Raw genomic sequence first — 17,630 nt, forward strand, 5'->3', positions numbered from 1 at the left:
GCAGTGTCTTTCAATCTTCTCCCTGAAACTCAGTCTAATTCCTTATTGATTTTATTTTTATTTTTTATTTTTTTTTACTATCTTTTTCATCTGGGAAGCCTTAGGAGGCACTTGGGTCTGTTAATTGTAAAATGGCCCAAGAGAGACCTTGTTTAGCTGAAATATTTACCTTCATTTGAGCCAATTCACTTCCATGATTTTGATTTTCCCAAATATCGGCTTCCTTCTCCCTGGCTGAAATCACCCTAGGAAACTTAGAGTCAAAGAACAGAACATAAAATAAAATCAGAAAATAAAAGTTTGCTGTATTTATTCTTTCAAGAGATGAGGATAGGAGGTTCTATTATATTTTGATGCTGACATAAACCACATGAAGGGGAAATATGTAATAGAAGTGGTGTCCCTGAACTTCAGAGTAGGTATTGGTGCTTTGGTTCAAAGGCAAATTTGTAATCTCATCATAAATTTTCAGTATACTGGAGAAACATTCATCTGAAAAGCTGTATAGCAATTAACATTTTGTTTCTTCCTACAGAAAGTTGGTGATGACCCTGTGGATCCTTTCTCTTAAGAACTAGGTTTCCTTTCACATTCTAGTCTCCTCTAAGGGTCGATTCATGAAGTCTTGAATAGCCTGGTGCAAAGGAATCCATTTTTTGATAGACATTTGCAGAGCTGTAATCCAGCTGCAGAAAAAAACCAAAACAGTATTAGAACAGGTCACTAAACCAATTGTTGGACTCTGGAGATATGAAGTAGTAGAATATCTTTTAATTTATTTTCTAATTGTTTTTCTTGGTTGCTTAGCTTGAAATTAATAGGATAAACCACACTCCTTAGATTCTGAAGTCAGAAGGTAAAATACCACATGTGGACTATGCAGTGATAGTGATGAAGTTTGATAATATAAACAGTAGAATCCAAAGAAAGTATAATGTTTGTAAATATTCATTAATGGATATAAAGGTTTTTAAAGATTGTGATTAATATTTTATTGTTTCTATTTAATTTAAATTTTAGTTGATTAAATGTAATCAAATATTGCCAGATGGTCAAATGTTTTTAAATTGGGAGGCCACAACAAACACTCCAGTTAAGTCTCCTTTCATCTCCCTTTTTTTAAATTTTGTTGGATGATATTTTATAAACTTGTCCATATAACATTTACTCTAAGGGCAAGTGCTAGTTTTTAAAAAATACCACCAACAATGACCGAAACAAATGAACTAGAAATCTTTCCAGCAGAATGTCTCAGAAATACTAACAGGTTAATGTGCTCTGTGATTCTCTGAGAGGAGAATATGATTTGTGTCATTTCCTGAATTTACTTTAGGGATAAGTAGAGTATCTTGTGGATCCAGAGTCCTATGCACTTTGTAACCCTATGCTGTTATGCTTTGAAATATTTCTATAATGTCTCAATATTTTTCTGATAAAATCTCCTGTGAATTTAACAGTGAAGGCCAACCATTCAACCTCCTCTCATAGAGAAGCTGGTGGACTTCATCAGATGAGCCTACACTCTGTTTTAGTGACTCTCTTTCTCTGATATGCTAGGTGAAGCCATACCCAGGTATCTGTCTTTACCTGCTGTAGGGATGGTAACACATGCCCAGGAAGGAGATCCTGGTAAAATATCTAGTAGTTCTACCCTCACGATCCTCTAGCCCAGCCTTAGGAATGAGAGATACAGGCAAAGTTTACCACATTGAAGAAGGTGTAAGAGATCTCTATATCCCTTCCTCAAATGGACATTTGGTGGAAATCTCCCTTTTAGAATTTTATTTCTTTGGGTTCAAACAATGTGTCTAGTTCTTGCAAATGTCCTTGGAAATTTTTTGCCATGTCATTTGCCACACTAAGTTACTGGGAATTTCTTTCTTAGATTCTTGTTTTCCACACAGTTGTATAAAGGGTTTGGATGAGGTAGGGGATGGTCATGAAGCAGGTGAAAGTAGGGATAGAAAATGGAGGGTACTGGATATCTTGGAGATTGAAGTCGGGTCATGGAGACTGAAGGGAGGAGAATACTTTCAGTAACAGAGAGCATTTCCGCTGTCTCAAGGTTTTGTCTCTGTTAACTTGATTCTTTTTCAGAATCATTATGAACTAAGTGGTATTTTTTGCATGTCAACATGGATACTGAATGCATCACAAATTAGGTAAATTCTATCTCCTTCAGTGGCTTATAATAAAAGGAAACCACCAACCAAATGTAGGTGGATATATTAAATACGAGTGAAATAAAATCTGTGGATTAATAAATTATAAGAGTTACAGATGATGGTGTTTGTGGATATTTTATGTTGAAGCTTGAGGTAGCAACTGCCTGGGGAAGAATTGAAGATTACTACTTTTCCATTTGAAAAAAATAAAAGAAACCTTTTAGAATAGTTATCTAAGGAGGCATTGGAGAAAAAAAAACCTATTCTATGGAATATTAACTATGAAAACTACAATGAAAGAGAGGGATTTAACTGAAGATGTGGATTTGGAAAATAAGGACAAGGGTTTGCTAAGAAGGCCTTGTCAGGACTGATAAAGAAGAAGAAATATGAAGTCCTTGGCTTACCGCTGGTTTTCTGTTTTATTTTCTGCACAGAGATAGAAAGTCTTGAACTCTTCTGATGGAGGTTTGAGTTCAATTACTGATTGTTTGAAGCTATGGGTCTGTTCACTCACCCTATATCCTTGAAGATATAGGCCACCTACAGAGCATGAAAAAAAATTAATGCATGTGAGAATAGGGAAAGAGTAAAAAGGAGAAAAGATGTCTGAAAAGGTTTCAAGAACATTTTGTGTGTGAAGAACCCTCTAATCCAGCTGTCTCATTTCACAGGTGAAGAAACCAAGACTTCAAAAGAATATGTAATTTCAGGTCATACACTATTTAATGGTTAGTAGAAAAAAATTGAATTTACTTGTTTCCATTTGTGCCTTCTTCTTAGTACATGATGAGTATTTAGCTTTGGATAACTGTGCTTAAACTGGTTTCTTTATCTGAAGAGCATATTTTGAAATAAAATTTTCAGCATCAAAGATTTTCACCTGGAATATCACATTAGAGGCAAATTAAATAGTATTTGCTGAGGCAAATCATTAAAATATCCTTCCTGAAGAATAAAGATCTCCAGCAGTTTCTACAACCAACACAGACTCTCACTCTCTTTGCAAATATGCAAAGCATATTTAAAATATGAACCCATAGGGTGACATGAAAGAGCCAACTTGAATTAAAAATGAGAAAGTGATTTATTTTATTTTATTGTACTGGGGATTGAACCTAGAGGTGCTTTACCACTGACCCACATCCCCAGCCCTTTTTAAGTTTTATTTTGAGACAGGGTCTTACCAAGTTGCTTAGGGCCTCACTAAGCTACTGAGGCTGGCTTTGAACTCGTAATCCTCCTGCCTCAGCCTCATGAGTTGCTGGTTTTACAGGTCTGCTCCACCATGCCTGGCACGTGATTGATTTTAAAAGATAATTTCTGTCCTGTGATATTCTGAGTCCATGTAAGAGGTCAGACTGTACGTAACTTGGCCTGATTTTTGTTTTCGTTATTTAGAGGCAGGGAGGATCTCAGTCTAGGAGAAGGTTCTGAAAAATCAACACCCTTGTCTGTTTTTTGTGGTGTTTGATACTTTGAGTAGCTTGACTCATGCAGATATGCCAGGCAGTGTCAGCAACAGTGATGACGGGGTGTTTAAAGCTCTCTTGCTCCTGCCCACTCCCCTAACTCCTCCCAGGAGCCACTCTGGTGCACTACACTATCAAAGAAAATGCAAAAATATCATTTAGATTTTTGCCTCTCTACCTGATAACTGTTCTGGACAAATGTATTAATAAGAAGGCTAGGAAGGGAATATGTCAGACTTTTCCTTTTGGTTGTATTCACTTCCAATATGTACTGTCAGGAAGATGCAAATTTTCTTTTTAAACACAATGAATGGACATTGGTCTTTAAAAATTAGGGGATAGGGACTGAGGTTGTAGCTCAGTATTAAATTACAGCATGTGTGAGGCACTGGGTTCAATCCTCAGCGCCACATAAAAAATAAATAAAATAAAGGTATTGTGTCCAAAAAAAAAAAAAATTTAGGAAAAAACCTTGTTTATTTTATGAGAGGGTTAGATGCGATATTAAAATCCTTTTAATTTCATTTAAAGCATCCAATTTAGAATTAACTTCTGAGAAATTATTCATTTCAGAAATGGACAGAATTTTTTTTTTCCCTCAGTAGATCTCAGTAGTAGGGTATTTACTACCAAAACTATAGGGTGATATCTTTTTCTTTCTTTCTTTAAGAGAAAGATCTAAAACAGCTTTATTGAAATATAATTTGTATACCATAAAATCCACCCACTTAAAGTGTATGGCGTCTCTGTAATCTAATTTTAGAACATTGTCAACTTAAGTAGAAACTCCACACCCATTAGCAGTCACTTTTTTTTTTTTTTTTTTTTAGCAGTCACTTTTCATCTGATGTACCCTCCCAACCATAGGCAACCTTAACCTACTTTCTGTCTCTAGAGATTTGTCTTTTCTGAAGCATTTAATAAACATCAACGCTTCATTCCTTCTGGTTGCAAAATTATATTCCACTGTATGGATATACCACATTTTATTTTATCCATTCACTAGCTGATGGACATTTGATTTTTCTTCCATTTTTGACAATTATGAATAATGTTTTGAATATTCGTGTACAAGTTTTGGTCTAGGTCTGTTTTTATTTCTTTGAGTATATACTAGAAGTAGAATAGGCAATGCATTAAATCTTTCAGGACAGTAGAGTACCTAAAGACATATCAGGGTTATTTTACTGTCTAATTTCCCTGCTCCAAATAATAGCACACAGTATTTATAGGTTGCTTCATTGGTTTGTGGCTTCTTCCTGATTGTGAGACTTCTTCTTTTTTTTTTTTTTTCCACGTTTGAGAAGACATGAATATCCTTCACTGTCTCTACCCTTTCTGAGAATGAATAGAAGGTGTTGTCCAAAAAACTGTTTCCTACAAACAGGAAAGTTTTTTTGGACCCTTTTTCTAATCAGAAGTAGGTTATAAATTATTGGCAGAAAAGACATCCAATAATAACCCCATCAACTCACTTGAGGTGACTTCACTGGGCTGATGTCTCTTTGTTATGAGACAGGTAGCAATAATTATCAAGTCTGCACAATGTTGGTTGCAAGAACTGTGCAAGCATTGCGTGTCCTATTTGTTGCAATAGTGTAAATATATCTTTCTGAGAAGTACACACAGACCTTGATGTGATTTATTCATGACCAATAGCCAAGAGTCATGATTTGTTACTTTCAGCTTTTGCTGGAGAGAGATAAAAGGAAAAAAGTCATCAAGTGCATGGTGAATGACAAAGGCCTTCAGGCTCATGTGAAGGCACTTTACTGAGGGGCTTCCAGAATAATCACACAGTGGCTTTTTAATATTAGCAGGCACATGAGAGCCAGCAATATATGTTGTTAAAATACTAGCACTTTCCTTGACAGGAAGGAAAACCTTCAGGGAACCCATGAGGCTCTTTCTCATTACAAAATAGAGGTATATTTATCCAATTGAAAGTCAAATATGGGATTAGTGTTTAATATGGTTCTTACAGGAAACTAGGGCTGTGTTCTTCCACATCCTGTTCTTTCCCCTTATAGTAATTTTATCTTTTTCCTGACTTCCCTTTGTTACCCTCTGTGTCCTCACAACATCTCAGTTAACTGTTACAAGGAATGAGGCATGCTGATGATGCTATAGAAAGCTATAAAATAGGAAATACCACATGTAGTCTTTGAGATCTCTAATGAGGAACACAAAGCAACAGATTAAAACACTAAAATTAAATTTAAAATATACAAAACAGCAAAGCAACTACGATGGTACAATCATGGAACCAGGTTTCCATGAAGTGGTGACTACAGAAGCCAGGGTCACAAGAACAAAAAAATGAGTGGCAGGTTTACTACAAAAATATTCTAAAGGAAGTAACCATCTTTAAATACCCCGTTTTTAGGATTCTGAGCATGAAGTTGACCATCTGAACAAGAATACATGTAGAGACAAAAAGTTTTTTATATCAGCATTTTTCTAACTTTTTTGGTTGTAATAAATGAAATTATGAAACATTGTGATGTGCTGTGATATTTTCTACTCAATTAAATTCCATTCAGCTGTTATTTAAAATATTCATCACAGCCTACTACATTGATTGCATGACTCACTAATAGAACCCAGTCCTGCAGTTTGAGAAGCACAGTCATAAATGATAATCAAGACTTTCTTTAAGGTTATGACATTCATAGAGCAGAAGAACAAGCAAATGGACATGTGTGGGATGTGCAAGAGTCAAGCAGAACTTGTACAGTACAAATAAAGGAAGAATTATAGATCAGACCATTTTATAGACTATTTACTCAACATCACCTAGAAGAATTAAGAATGAGCATTAGAACTTGGCATAACCTTTATGAATGTAATAATGATTCATATTCTGCCAGGTGGGTGGAGTATACCTGTAATCCCAGAAACTTGGGAGGCTGAGGCAGTAGGACAGCCAAGGTTGGGGTCAACCTTAGTAACTTAGCAAGGCCCTAAGCAGTTTAATAAGACTCTTTCTCAAAACAAAAACATAATGATTCATATTTCATGCATATAAAATGATTATGCCACACTGAATACTTTGTCTCCAGTAATGTTCAAGGTATAGTATGAGTTCTGTCATTCTCAACAAATTCTGCTACTGTTCTCACAATTTCCATGGTTCTCACGGATTGGGTGGACCCTGGCTAACTTAGTGTGCTGACACACACCATTACTAACTTAGTGCTACTGTAAGAAGAATAATTTCTGCTAGGGGGCGCTACACATAGAATTGTGGCTGAGTTTGGGCACAGGATTCAGTTAGCACTTATTCCTATTTTGAGTCTGATCACTTAATTGCTGGGTGATTATCAACATATTAGTTAAAATTTCTAAGTTTCTCACCTATTGATGGGCAATAACTGGGGGTGTTTTGTAAAGATTAGATATAGATAAGGAACATTAAGTGCTTATCCTAGTCTTTGACACGTAGGAGGTTTTCAGTAGATGCTAACTTTCCTCCTTCAGTATAATTAAGCAGTATGTCCCAGCCCTCTGATAAAATGTCTCACCTGGGCAGTGAGGGTGGAGAGAGTGAATGTATTCTGAGGAATTTCCACAGGAGGTTTGGATATACCTCCATTCTGTCTTGAGTTGCATCATGTTAAATCATTGGCTGTGAGCTCGGGTGATGAGTCAAGATTGAACTGGACTCATAGAAAAAGGATGTAAATTTCACTTTAAAATTTAAATCTAGGGCTGGGGTTGTGACTCAGTGGTAGAGCACTAGCCTAGCGTGTGTGAAGCACTGAGTTTGATTTTTTAGCACTGCATATAAATAAATTAATTAATTAAGTAAAGGTCCATTGACAACTAAACAAAAATTTTTTTAAAAATTTAAATCTAGGGAAAGGTACTTCAGAGGAGCTCCTCTACAGCCTGAAGAAAGGTTAGCATCTGGTTAGCTGAAGGGGAAATCCAGTCTGGACCTAGTAGTAGTCAGAGTGTGAGGGGGAAGAGAGATGGTGAGGAAGTTCAGCTTCTGAAATAAGCTGCATGCTCAAGGAAATAGTATTTTGTATTCAGGGAAGAGTAGAATCATGTAAAAGCAAAAACCCACAGTCCTCTATTTCAGAACAGGACCTAGACATAGATTTTCTGTTGTGATTTCAATAAGGAAAATATTCTCTAAATATTTGAGATCATCTGGGCTAGAAATTGAGAATCTGTGGAGATAGAAATATTCAAGAAGTTAAGGAGGGATAGGATGGGTAGGTTAAAATTGTATTTCTATTCACCACAAAATAACATATTTTTAGAGAGTATTATGGTTAGATATGTGGTGTCTCCCAAAATCTCATGTGTGAGACAATGCGGGGTTTAGAGGTGAAACGATTGGGTTATGAGAGCCTTAACCCAATCAGTGTGTTAATCTCCTGATAGGGAATAATTTAGTGGTGACTATGGGCAAGTAAGGTGTGGCTGGGGGAGATAGATCATTGGGGGCATGGCTTTGGGGTATATATTTTATGAGCTGAACTTAGTCTATCTGCTTCCTGATGCTACATCCTGAGCTACTTTCCTTCACCATACCCTTCAACCATGATATTCTGCCTCACCTAAGGAATGAAATCAGTCATCTATAAACTGAAAACTCTGAAACTAAGAACACCAAATAAGCTTTTCCTTCTCTAATTGTTCTTGTCAGGTCACAGCAGCGAAAAGCTGACTAAAGTAGAGGCATTTTTTAAAAAGTGATAGAAATTAGATAGTTTTTTATAGCTGTAAAAAGTGTGATAGAGCAGAAAGACCACAGATATGATGACCTGAGTTGCTATATTGTATTTGAATTACATTTTTCTCCACTAATAAATGGGGAGATGATATACTACACATACCTCATAGGACTGACGACCAGTTGAGGTCATTTGAATATCCTTTCATTCATTAATTCATTCAATGTAGATAATAGTGATTTCTAGAGGATATAATTCCTTGGAAAAGATAAGATGGCCAGCAAGAGATAAAACACAGGGTAGAAGGTGATAAGTGTTACAAGATAAATAGTTTGAAAAAGAGAGGTTTGTTTATCTAGGGTAGTCTGGGATAGCTTCATGAAAGAGATAGAGAACATTTCCTTCCATGTTTGAAGGACAGCTTGTACTGGTAATCAGTAGTAGTAGTAGAAGATTTCAGGGAAAGGAACTAGCACAAGCAAAGGTATAGGATCTGAAAATTGTCCAGGAGGTGAGGTGTGCTATAAAAATTGACTGTAACCATATTTAGGTGGAGTGCACTATGCTTTAATACAAGGAGTGGAAGATAAAGCCAGATACAGGAGTTGTAGGACAAAGATAAGGCCCTAAAGTACTTAGCAGACAACTTTGTAAGATTCTGGAAAGACATGTGCAACGATAAGTGCTGAGAAGATATAAACTTTCCAATTTTTTCTACTTATTAATATTTTTTTGGGGGGGGGGTTATGAATAACTCAGGTCACCTAGGTTCAAATTTTCTGTCTTCACTTTTTACATGGGCCAGTTATTTCACCTCACCAAGTATGACTTTCCAGATCTATAGGTGAAATGATAATCTATCTCTTTTAGAAATGAAATAAAACAATAAGCAAAAACACTTAACAGAGTGACCTGTACAAGAAGAGTTGCATTAACTAAGAGGTACATGTTGTAAATGCTACTTTTGCTGTTATTATTTTCAGGTTGTTCCATAGTAGCAGTTTGCAACTTTCTAAACAGGACTTCCTATCCAAGTAGCATCTCTTCTGACCTTTGGGAATGGAAGAAGCCACCTAGTAGTTGTCATTATTATTTTTAAACCCTTGGAATCAGAAACAGTCTTGGCTCCAAATATTTGGAAGTACTTTATTAACATTTATTTCAGAGTTTGGAATAATCTGCACATTTCATCTTAAACATTTTCTTTCTATCTTGAAAAGAGTCTCTCAAAATTAGCTTATTTGATCTATCAATTGAAAGGGCTCAGATTTTTTATTTTTTGGGCATTAGAGGTTGAATCCAGGGGCCCTTAACTCCCCAGCCCTTTTAATTTTTTATTTTGAGATAGGGTCTCACCAAGTTGCTTATGGTCTCAGTAAGCTGCCGAGGCTGAATTTGTGATCCTTCTGCCTCAGCCTTCCTAGCTGCTGCAATTACAGGCATGTGTGACTGTACCCTGCTAGGTTCAGACTTCTGTAATGGTATTTGATGAGTCCAAATCAATGACAGCTTTGTAGATTTAACTCTCTTGTTTACCTTCATCCCCATCCTGGTATCAGCGACTTAAAGTCATGCATATTGGTTTGGGTAAGAACAGCCTGTTTTGTAAGTGATTAGAGATGCTGTCTACCTCTTCAAAGTTGTGTGATAATCTGGAACATGTTTTAAAAATGGAAGGGTGATTAAGTAGAGGAGAGTCATAGCATTGTTTATCTAGAGTAATACTAGCTTTTTACCTCATGTAGACTTCCAAAAAAGTCTAAGGGGTCACCAATGCCTCCTTCTCATTTGAGATGTCTACCTAGCTTAATTAAACATAAGCAGTAGTGCTAAAACTAGAAATTAAGTTAATGAGATTCCAGGATGTTTACTACTGCTAATTATTTATGAATTATTTGTATGTCAAAAAAATAGACCACAAATGATTCGTTGGGTCAAAAATCACAAGAAAGCTTGTTTATTTTATGGAAATCAGGTACACATATTATTTAATTAAGTGTGTTATTTGTACAATCATTATATATAATATATATCTTTTAAATAGTATAATTTAATAAATATGTATATCTAATATATATCAAATGGATATAATATATACAAGAGAACTCTTTGTAGAGAAAACTTCATGTGTAGAGCTAAAATCACCTGAATAACTACAACTCACTTGATTTTCAGAATAAATTTATAAAATAGACAGCTATTATTCCTATTTTATAAATGAGGAAACTAAGTTTTAGAGGGTTAAGTAACTTTTCCACAGAATATAGGATTTTAATATTCCTTTTGTTACTCATTTGCCCAAAGTAGGGATACTACAAGAAAAGGTTGGAGACACTGCCTAAGAAAACAATTGGCATTGACTACAAATGTCATTGATGACCTAAAACATGGAGGAGTTTATTTCTCAATTTTATAAGCAGTTAAAGTGAGGAGTTAAGGGTACAAGCTCTGAGGTTAGCCTGCCTGTATTCAGAAGATTTCAACTTACTTCATTATGTACTACTTGTCAAATTATGTAGACTGCAGTCAGGTTTCTAATCCGTAAAATAGGAACAGTAATAGTGTCTCTACTCTGGAGAATGCTGAATTAATTTAGGTAGAGAACATAACACAGAGCCTGGTAAAAGCTCAATGGATCTAAGATGTCAGTACTATTACTATACTGTTATTTCAAGTGAAAGATGACTTCTTACCTGAGGCCCGGGTGGAACGAATGCTATCATAGAAATACAAGCAGCCATCCTTCAGAATGCAATAGTGCTGGACCCACAAGTCTGTGCTTCTATCCAGCTGGTGCAGGAGGCCCAGACACTCTGGGTTTTTAATGGCCAAAGGTGGAAGACTGCTGTTGTGCAGAGTAACGTCTTCCCAGACATGGTTCTGAAAATGTAGCACAAAGGGATCATCTGAATGGTCATTCTGCTATTGACCTTTGGCAAAGCCATTGATTCCCAGAGACAGTGCCATCATGACCAAGTGTGTTTGATTTTAAGGAGACCACTGCCCCCAAATGATTCTATTATCAATACAATCTGAATAATTGAGCAACTAATCCAAAAACCTAAAACCCAAATTTACCCATTGACCATAGAGAACTCTTCTCCTTTTTCAAGTCCATAGACATCCCTTCTCTTTGATTTCTATTGTATTCTAAGAAAATCAAAAGATTATCAGGCAAAGAGCAGGAGGTTGTGAATAGAAAGGAAATGGAAGTAAGCACCCCAGCAAAGATTTTTTTTAAATGCCTCTGCCTGTAATTGCTGGACCTGTTCTATTTTACTCACCGCTGGGGTTGTCCTTGTACATCTGTTCCTGGTATGTCCACAGTGACTAAAAACAGCCCCTGGTCCATGCTTTTCTTTATCTGTAACCTCCATTTGTGCAAAGGAACAAGTTAAATGCCCCAGGCTAGCTCAAGCTTTAGGCTTTCATGGCCAGTGATGTAATAGACTGTTGATAAACTGGAATCCTCTACCCTGGAGGGCAGCCCTCAGTCCACAGGCATGAGACAGGCTCTTTCTGAGAACTCTGACTGAGGCTGGGGACACTGTGCTTTATCTCTTTATCAGAACCCTTGCTTATGCTTGCCAGTTTCTCTTCTTGTTTGAGTTTATTTTTGCCCTTTAGTTTTAACAAGGCAGTGCAAAAGATTTCAGGATGCAGAGCTTGCTGTATTCTTTTCTGTGAAGTGGCAGCCTGCTGGGAGTTTGGGTGTTCAGTTTTTCACTTTGCTGCAGACACTCTGAGTGCATTAGCAGAATAGATCCCTCTTAAAAATATCGAGGCTCATTAGGATGATGCATTGGAGAGATGGATGAGTGCATCGAGTGTTGTGTTCCAGGCAAAATGAAACACATGTCCTGCTGTTTGTCATATGATGATGTTTGTGATTGTTCTGAAAGGACAGTCAGGAGGCAAGGTATATTCATACTCAATCTGAATTTTCCCAAATGCACAAGAACCAAAATATAGAGAGAACATAATTGATGCTAAATGCCTTTTGCCTGCATGTCAATTTGTGAGGGAATAAGCATATTTAAAGAAAATCTATAACCTCATTAGAAATCATATCCATAGCATAAAAATGAAGCAATTGAGTATTAAAGCAATTTTTTCTTTCTCGACAAGGTTGTATATAGTACAAGCTCAGAAAGAGAACTATTGAATGCCTTAGGGGCTGAAGTGATGACTCACTTGCTGGTGTTATGAAGTTATCTATCACTTTATAGGTAAACTCTAAATTAAAAATGATATTGCTTCAAAATTGGGAATCTTGAGTGGAAATGAATATTGAAAGTTGGCCTGATATGTCTATAGAACAACAATATGAGAATAAAGCACTGTATATCCAAATATAATGATAAAAAGTTGCTCAGCCAACAGAACCATCATGAGATACCTCTGAGATCTTATCTTTTGGGGGTGTAAAGAAAACAGCAACGTTGGTTTATTATCATGGGGAACTACTGGACTGCTCTGTGTGAAACAGAAATTCCACCCCAGTTTGTGACTCCCTATTGAGTCTTACTGGGAAGGATGTCATACAAACCCCTGAAAATAAAAAGAACAGCAGGAATGCAAGCTTCCCCACAGGATCTGAGCAGAAAACCCTATTGACTTAACATCCTCTTTCTGAGCTTTTAGAACAGATCTAAGAAGTCCCTGGGTGGACTGCATGACATTTAACTTGTTCCTTTTCCCCTCTGAAAAGAAAAGCAAAATGAAGGCAGAGATAAATATCAAGGAAACTTTACCTGGTGAATAGGATGGGCCACTTTTTCCATTGCCTCAAGCCACCTGCAAGACAGTAAAATGAAAGGAGCTATCCTTGGGGACTGGATTAGTGTCATTTAGAGGGGCTTGTTTTGCCAAATCCACCGTTCAGACAGAACAGTCCTGGGGCAAGATGTATTTTATTGCACTAAGTTCTTGGGTGAAGGGCAACATATTCTTGCAAAATTAGGTTTACTATGTGACAAAATCCCACCTCCAATAGCTATATTAAAAAATAAATTATTTCTTCCCCTCCCTAACTGTTGTTTAATTAGTATCTGAGAGAAAAATTATTCATTCTTTATTTTTCCAAGGTATGAAATTTATTAACACCAGTAGACCTGATAACAATTGGTACATTAATGGTAAGGCACTGTCTATTAAAATATGGAAAGACTGGTAAATGCTCCATCCTGTGTCCTTTCCCCAAGTGTTCCTTGGACATAGTGGTCACCTTTAGTACAGCATTAGTGTCCATTCTTTTTTTTGAGGGGGTGGGTACTGGGGATTGAACTCAGGGGTACTCAACAACTGACCCACATCCCCAGCCCTATTTTGTATTTTATTTAGGGTCTCACTGAATTGCTTAGCACCTCGCCATTACTGAGGCTGGCTTTGAACTTGCAATCCTCCTATCTCAGCCTCCCAAGCCACTGGGCTTACAGGCGTGCACCACCATGCCCAGCTTAGTGTTCATTCTTGAAGGTTGAATTTTCTTAGTCTTCCCTCCTTAGCCAGACATGATTAGAAATCATATCCACTGCATAAAAATGAAACAATCCAGTATTAAAGCGATTTTTCCCCTCAACAGTTTGCATGTAGCACAAGCTCAGGAAGAGCTATCAAATGCCGTCAATAATAAACTCTGCTGATCCACTGCCTTTCTTGTATTTACTCCCTCTCCTTAATTCTATCCATCCCTCACTCCAGATAAGCAGCATTTTCACTGCAGTTTCCAGTTGATTTACTAGATTTCCCAGTGAACTCCATTTCCTCTGGAAGACAGGGTAAGTAATAATCATGGTGGCTGAATGGTCATAGCTTACAGGACACTTTCTTAAAAATTCATGCACACTTCTTCCTTTGGGTATTGTGTTCACAAAATGTCAACTGTGTTCATACTCCTCAAAACTATACAAATTAATTAATCAAGCTCATCTCAGTGTGGTGTATTAAGCTTCAATCCTTCTACATTATTTTTATACCTAAGACTATCAATCTAATTAGCTTCAAATACATCTATCTGGCAGTTTTGGGGGATACTAGGTGTGAATTCTAGCAGTATTGAGGTTTTTTTTTTTCAGAAAATACAGAAATCTAAAGCAATTGAATTAGCAAAACATAATTATTTTCTTTAGAAATTCTCTTAGCAAAAAACCTGAAGGCATAATGAAAAAAGTAATCTTCTCACACCTAAGGGAAAAAACAACCAACTTGTTGACTCATGCTATAAATTTGTCATTCCCTTTTCTACTTCAACTGCCAAGAATCTTTTAGGCTGTCATTGAAGAAGCATTTTTCCATTCAAAATGAAACTGGTAGGGTAAAAGATTAATGAATTACCTTTTCATTTCTTGGTTTGAAGTTGCACAGAGGCAAAGACTTCTATTTCCAGGTGGAGGGACACAGTTAAACACAAATGATTTTCCCAAGCTGCTATCTATACCAACTTCTGCACCTTCTAACTTTATTACCTCTAGAGGTGGCCACTTTCCTTCATCCTGTAATTGATAAGGAAGATGTTAAGTACTGATGCTGTAATTACATAGACAAGGGAGAAAATGAGAGAGAGAAAAGGAAGACTAAAATGATTGCTTTAAATTGATTTTTTTGGTTCTGTCATGAAAATAAAAACAAAAAGTTTTTGCAGGTGGCACATCTTTCTTAATATAGTTCATGGAATTCCAAATTTTCTACCTGTGATATTTTTCACATCATTTTTGAACAACCACTATTAACATGTGTTTCATTTATGACAACTTAGGAAAGTATCAATAATTATTAATGCCCATTTTTTTCTATCAGAAATAAAGAACAGCAAAAGAATTAACATCACAAAACATACATGGCTGGTAGTGACATAACATCTCAACCTAGTACCTATAGTTATTGTATATTTTATGCTTATTGTGTGTCAGGCCTCTTCTAAATTCTTTACATCTATTAATTGATTATCCTCACAAATGCAAATGAGGAAGTTATTCTTATCATACCCACAAGCTCAGTGAAACTGAAGAACATTTTTGGGTTTTTTTTTTTTGGACTGGGGATTGAACCCGGGGCTCTTTAACACTGAGCTACATCTCCAGCCCCTTTTATGTTTTTGAGACAGAATCTTGTTGTTTGGGGACTTTTAATTGCTAAGGCTAATCTTGAACTTGCGATCCTCCTGCCTCAGTCTCCTGAGTCACTAGGATTACATGCAAGAACATTTTTCTTTAAAGGACAGTCCTTTAACATACCATAATACTCATGTAAACTGAAAATTATTTTGTAGTATTTTCTTATTTGTACTTATTTTACAATTATTTCCCAAAACATCCTGTCCACTATACATATTTGTTCTAAAAATATCTACTGTAGATATAATTTACATACCATGAAGCCATTCATTCTACAAGTACAACTCAATGGTTTAAGTTAAATTTATATTTAGGAAATTAGAATCATAATTCAATTTTAGAACTTTCCCATTAACCCTAAAATTTCCTCTGAGACTATTTGTAAATTGCAACTATCTCCTTCCTATCAAAAACAACCAAAGACATATTTTCTATGTTTATATAGTTGCAACTTCTGGACATTTAATACAAGTGGAATTACAAAATATGTAATCTTTTGCGACTGATTGCTTTCACTTAGTGTAATGTTTTCAAGTTTCTTCTATGTTGTAGCACTTATCAATAAGTCATTTCCTTTTATTGCTGAATTATATTCTGTTGCATGGATATGCCACATTTCACTTATCCATGCCCAAATTGGTGACTTTTTTTTTCAGTTTTGTGCTATTTTGAATAACACTGCTATGAATATTTGCACATATATCTTGGATATATGCTTTCATTTCTCTTTCATAGGTAACCAAGAGTGAATTTTCTGGGTCATATGGTAAGTTTATTTTTAACTTTACAAGAAATGGCCAAATATGTTCCCAAGTGACTGTACCATTCTACATTTCCCCCACCACAGAATGAATTTCCCAGATTCTCTACACCCTCATAATAATCAGCAATGTTTGTATTTTTGATAGACACCCTACTATGTGTATGGTGGTATCTCATTTTCTAAAGGCAGATGATGTGGAACACCATGTAATATGCTTATTGACTATTGAAATGTCTTCTTTGGTGAAATGTCTCTTGTTTAGTCAGTGTTTTTCAAATATTTTATGAGAGAAATATTTTCTGAGAAATCAAGTAATAAATGAAACAGAGAACTTAATCCCTAGTATAATAGCTCTGTCTTCCTATATAACATCTATCAAATTTCTGATTTCTTGAGTCACTGGAATTTGGGGACTGCTGGCTCTGGAGTCAGCACTTGATGGTTATGATATTCAACATCCAGGTGTCAGAGTTATCTCCTGATACCATTAACTTCCCTGAAATAGCACAGAGTCTAAAATTTTTATCTGCTTTGTTATATATCAGAAAGTTGGCATATCTTATAATAATAATAGTGCATGGTCAATAATATATTAGGAACTAGAAGAATATATTTTCATTTGCTTTAATGAGGATAAAGACCATGTGCCTATACAAACAGGCTAATTTTTAATCTTTTTCTTAGGAACATCTTAAATGGCAAAAATTTATATAAATGAAGCTTGGAGGTTTTAGTCTATTGGTAAGAGATTGATATGTTCATTTGCTAAAAGCAAATGCTCACTGGGTCTGCTTTCTGTGGACGCATTTTACAGATAGGATGGTGCAGTATGTTGGTCTCTGTGTCAGTGCTGTTTAGTCACACTCTACTGCCAGTGCTCTCTCACATCCTTTGCTGTAGAATACATAAAAGTTCACTTATACAGTTCATGACACACAGCCAAGAATAGTACCTCAAGTCATGAGCAGAAACAGAGACTGTTTCCCCTCTGCTCAAGTTTCTTCTGTTTTAGAAAATGGATTACCGAGTGCGCTGTATTTAAAAACGAGGGCTACTCTCTCTTCCATGTTCTCCATCATGGCCCAGATTCCACTTTTACTAATCTCAGCTGCTGCCTCATTGCCCCTGTTTATGAGCCTGCTCTGGCCCTTGGAGCAGCTGCAGTAAAACCATGGTCACAGAGCCTGGCTCACAGGGGTTGGTGCTCCTGCAGCTGCACTGACTCATCCTACTTTTTTTTCTCTCAGTTTCAACATCCCAGGCAACTTTAAATTGCACTCTTGTGGAGGTGCAGAGGTTAAGAAAAGATTGTCCATTTAGCCTAATCCTAATGCTGCCTGGATGATGGTGCCACATTCTCCAATCAGATGTTTTCTAGAGAACATCTTCACTGCAATGCCCCTGAGGCTTTTAACTCATCCCGTAAG

The 17,630-nt window shown here is 36.3% G+C and overlaps 1 protein-coding gene across 1 annotated transcript in view; it reads right to left on the bottom strand.

The window, feature by feature from the left end:
• Positions 1-586: 586 nt before the first annotated feature.
• LOC113187287 (uncharacterized) overlaps positions 587-17,630 on the bottom strand; it is a 118,136-nt gene continuing 101,092 nt past the window's right edge. The window contains exons 8-12 of the mRNA XM_026395030.2: positions 14,662-14,819; positions 13,080-13,122; positions 11,019-11,205; positions 2,573-2,708; positions 587-686 (exon numbers count right to left, since the gene is read on the bottom strand). Of these exons, the coding sequence (XP_026250815.2) occupies positions 587-686; positions 2,573-2,708; positions 11,019-11,205; positions 13,080-13,122; positions 14,662-14,819 (624 nt within the window). The remainder of the gene's footprint in view (positions 687-2,572; positions 2,709-11,018; positions 11,206-13,079; positions 13,123-14,661; positions 14,820-17,630) is intronic.

The sequence above is a fragment of the Urocitellus parryii genome, chromosome 1 (genome assembly GCF_045843805.1).
Source record: "Urocitellus parryii isolate mUroPar1 chromosome 1, mUroPar1.hap1, whole genome shotgun sequence".
Taxonomy (NCBI): Eukaryota; Metazoa; Chordata; class Mammalia; order Rodentia; family Sciuridae; genus Urocitellus; species Urocitellus parryii.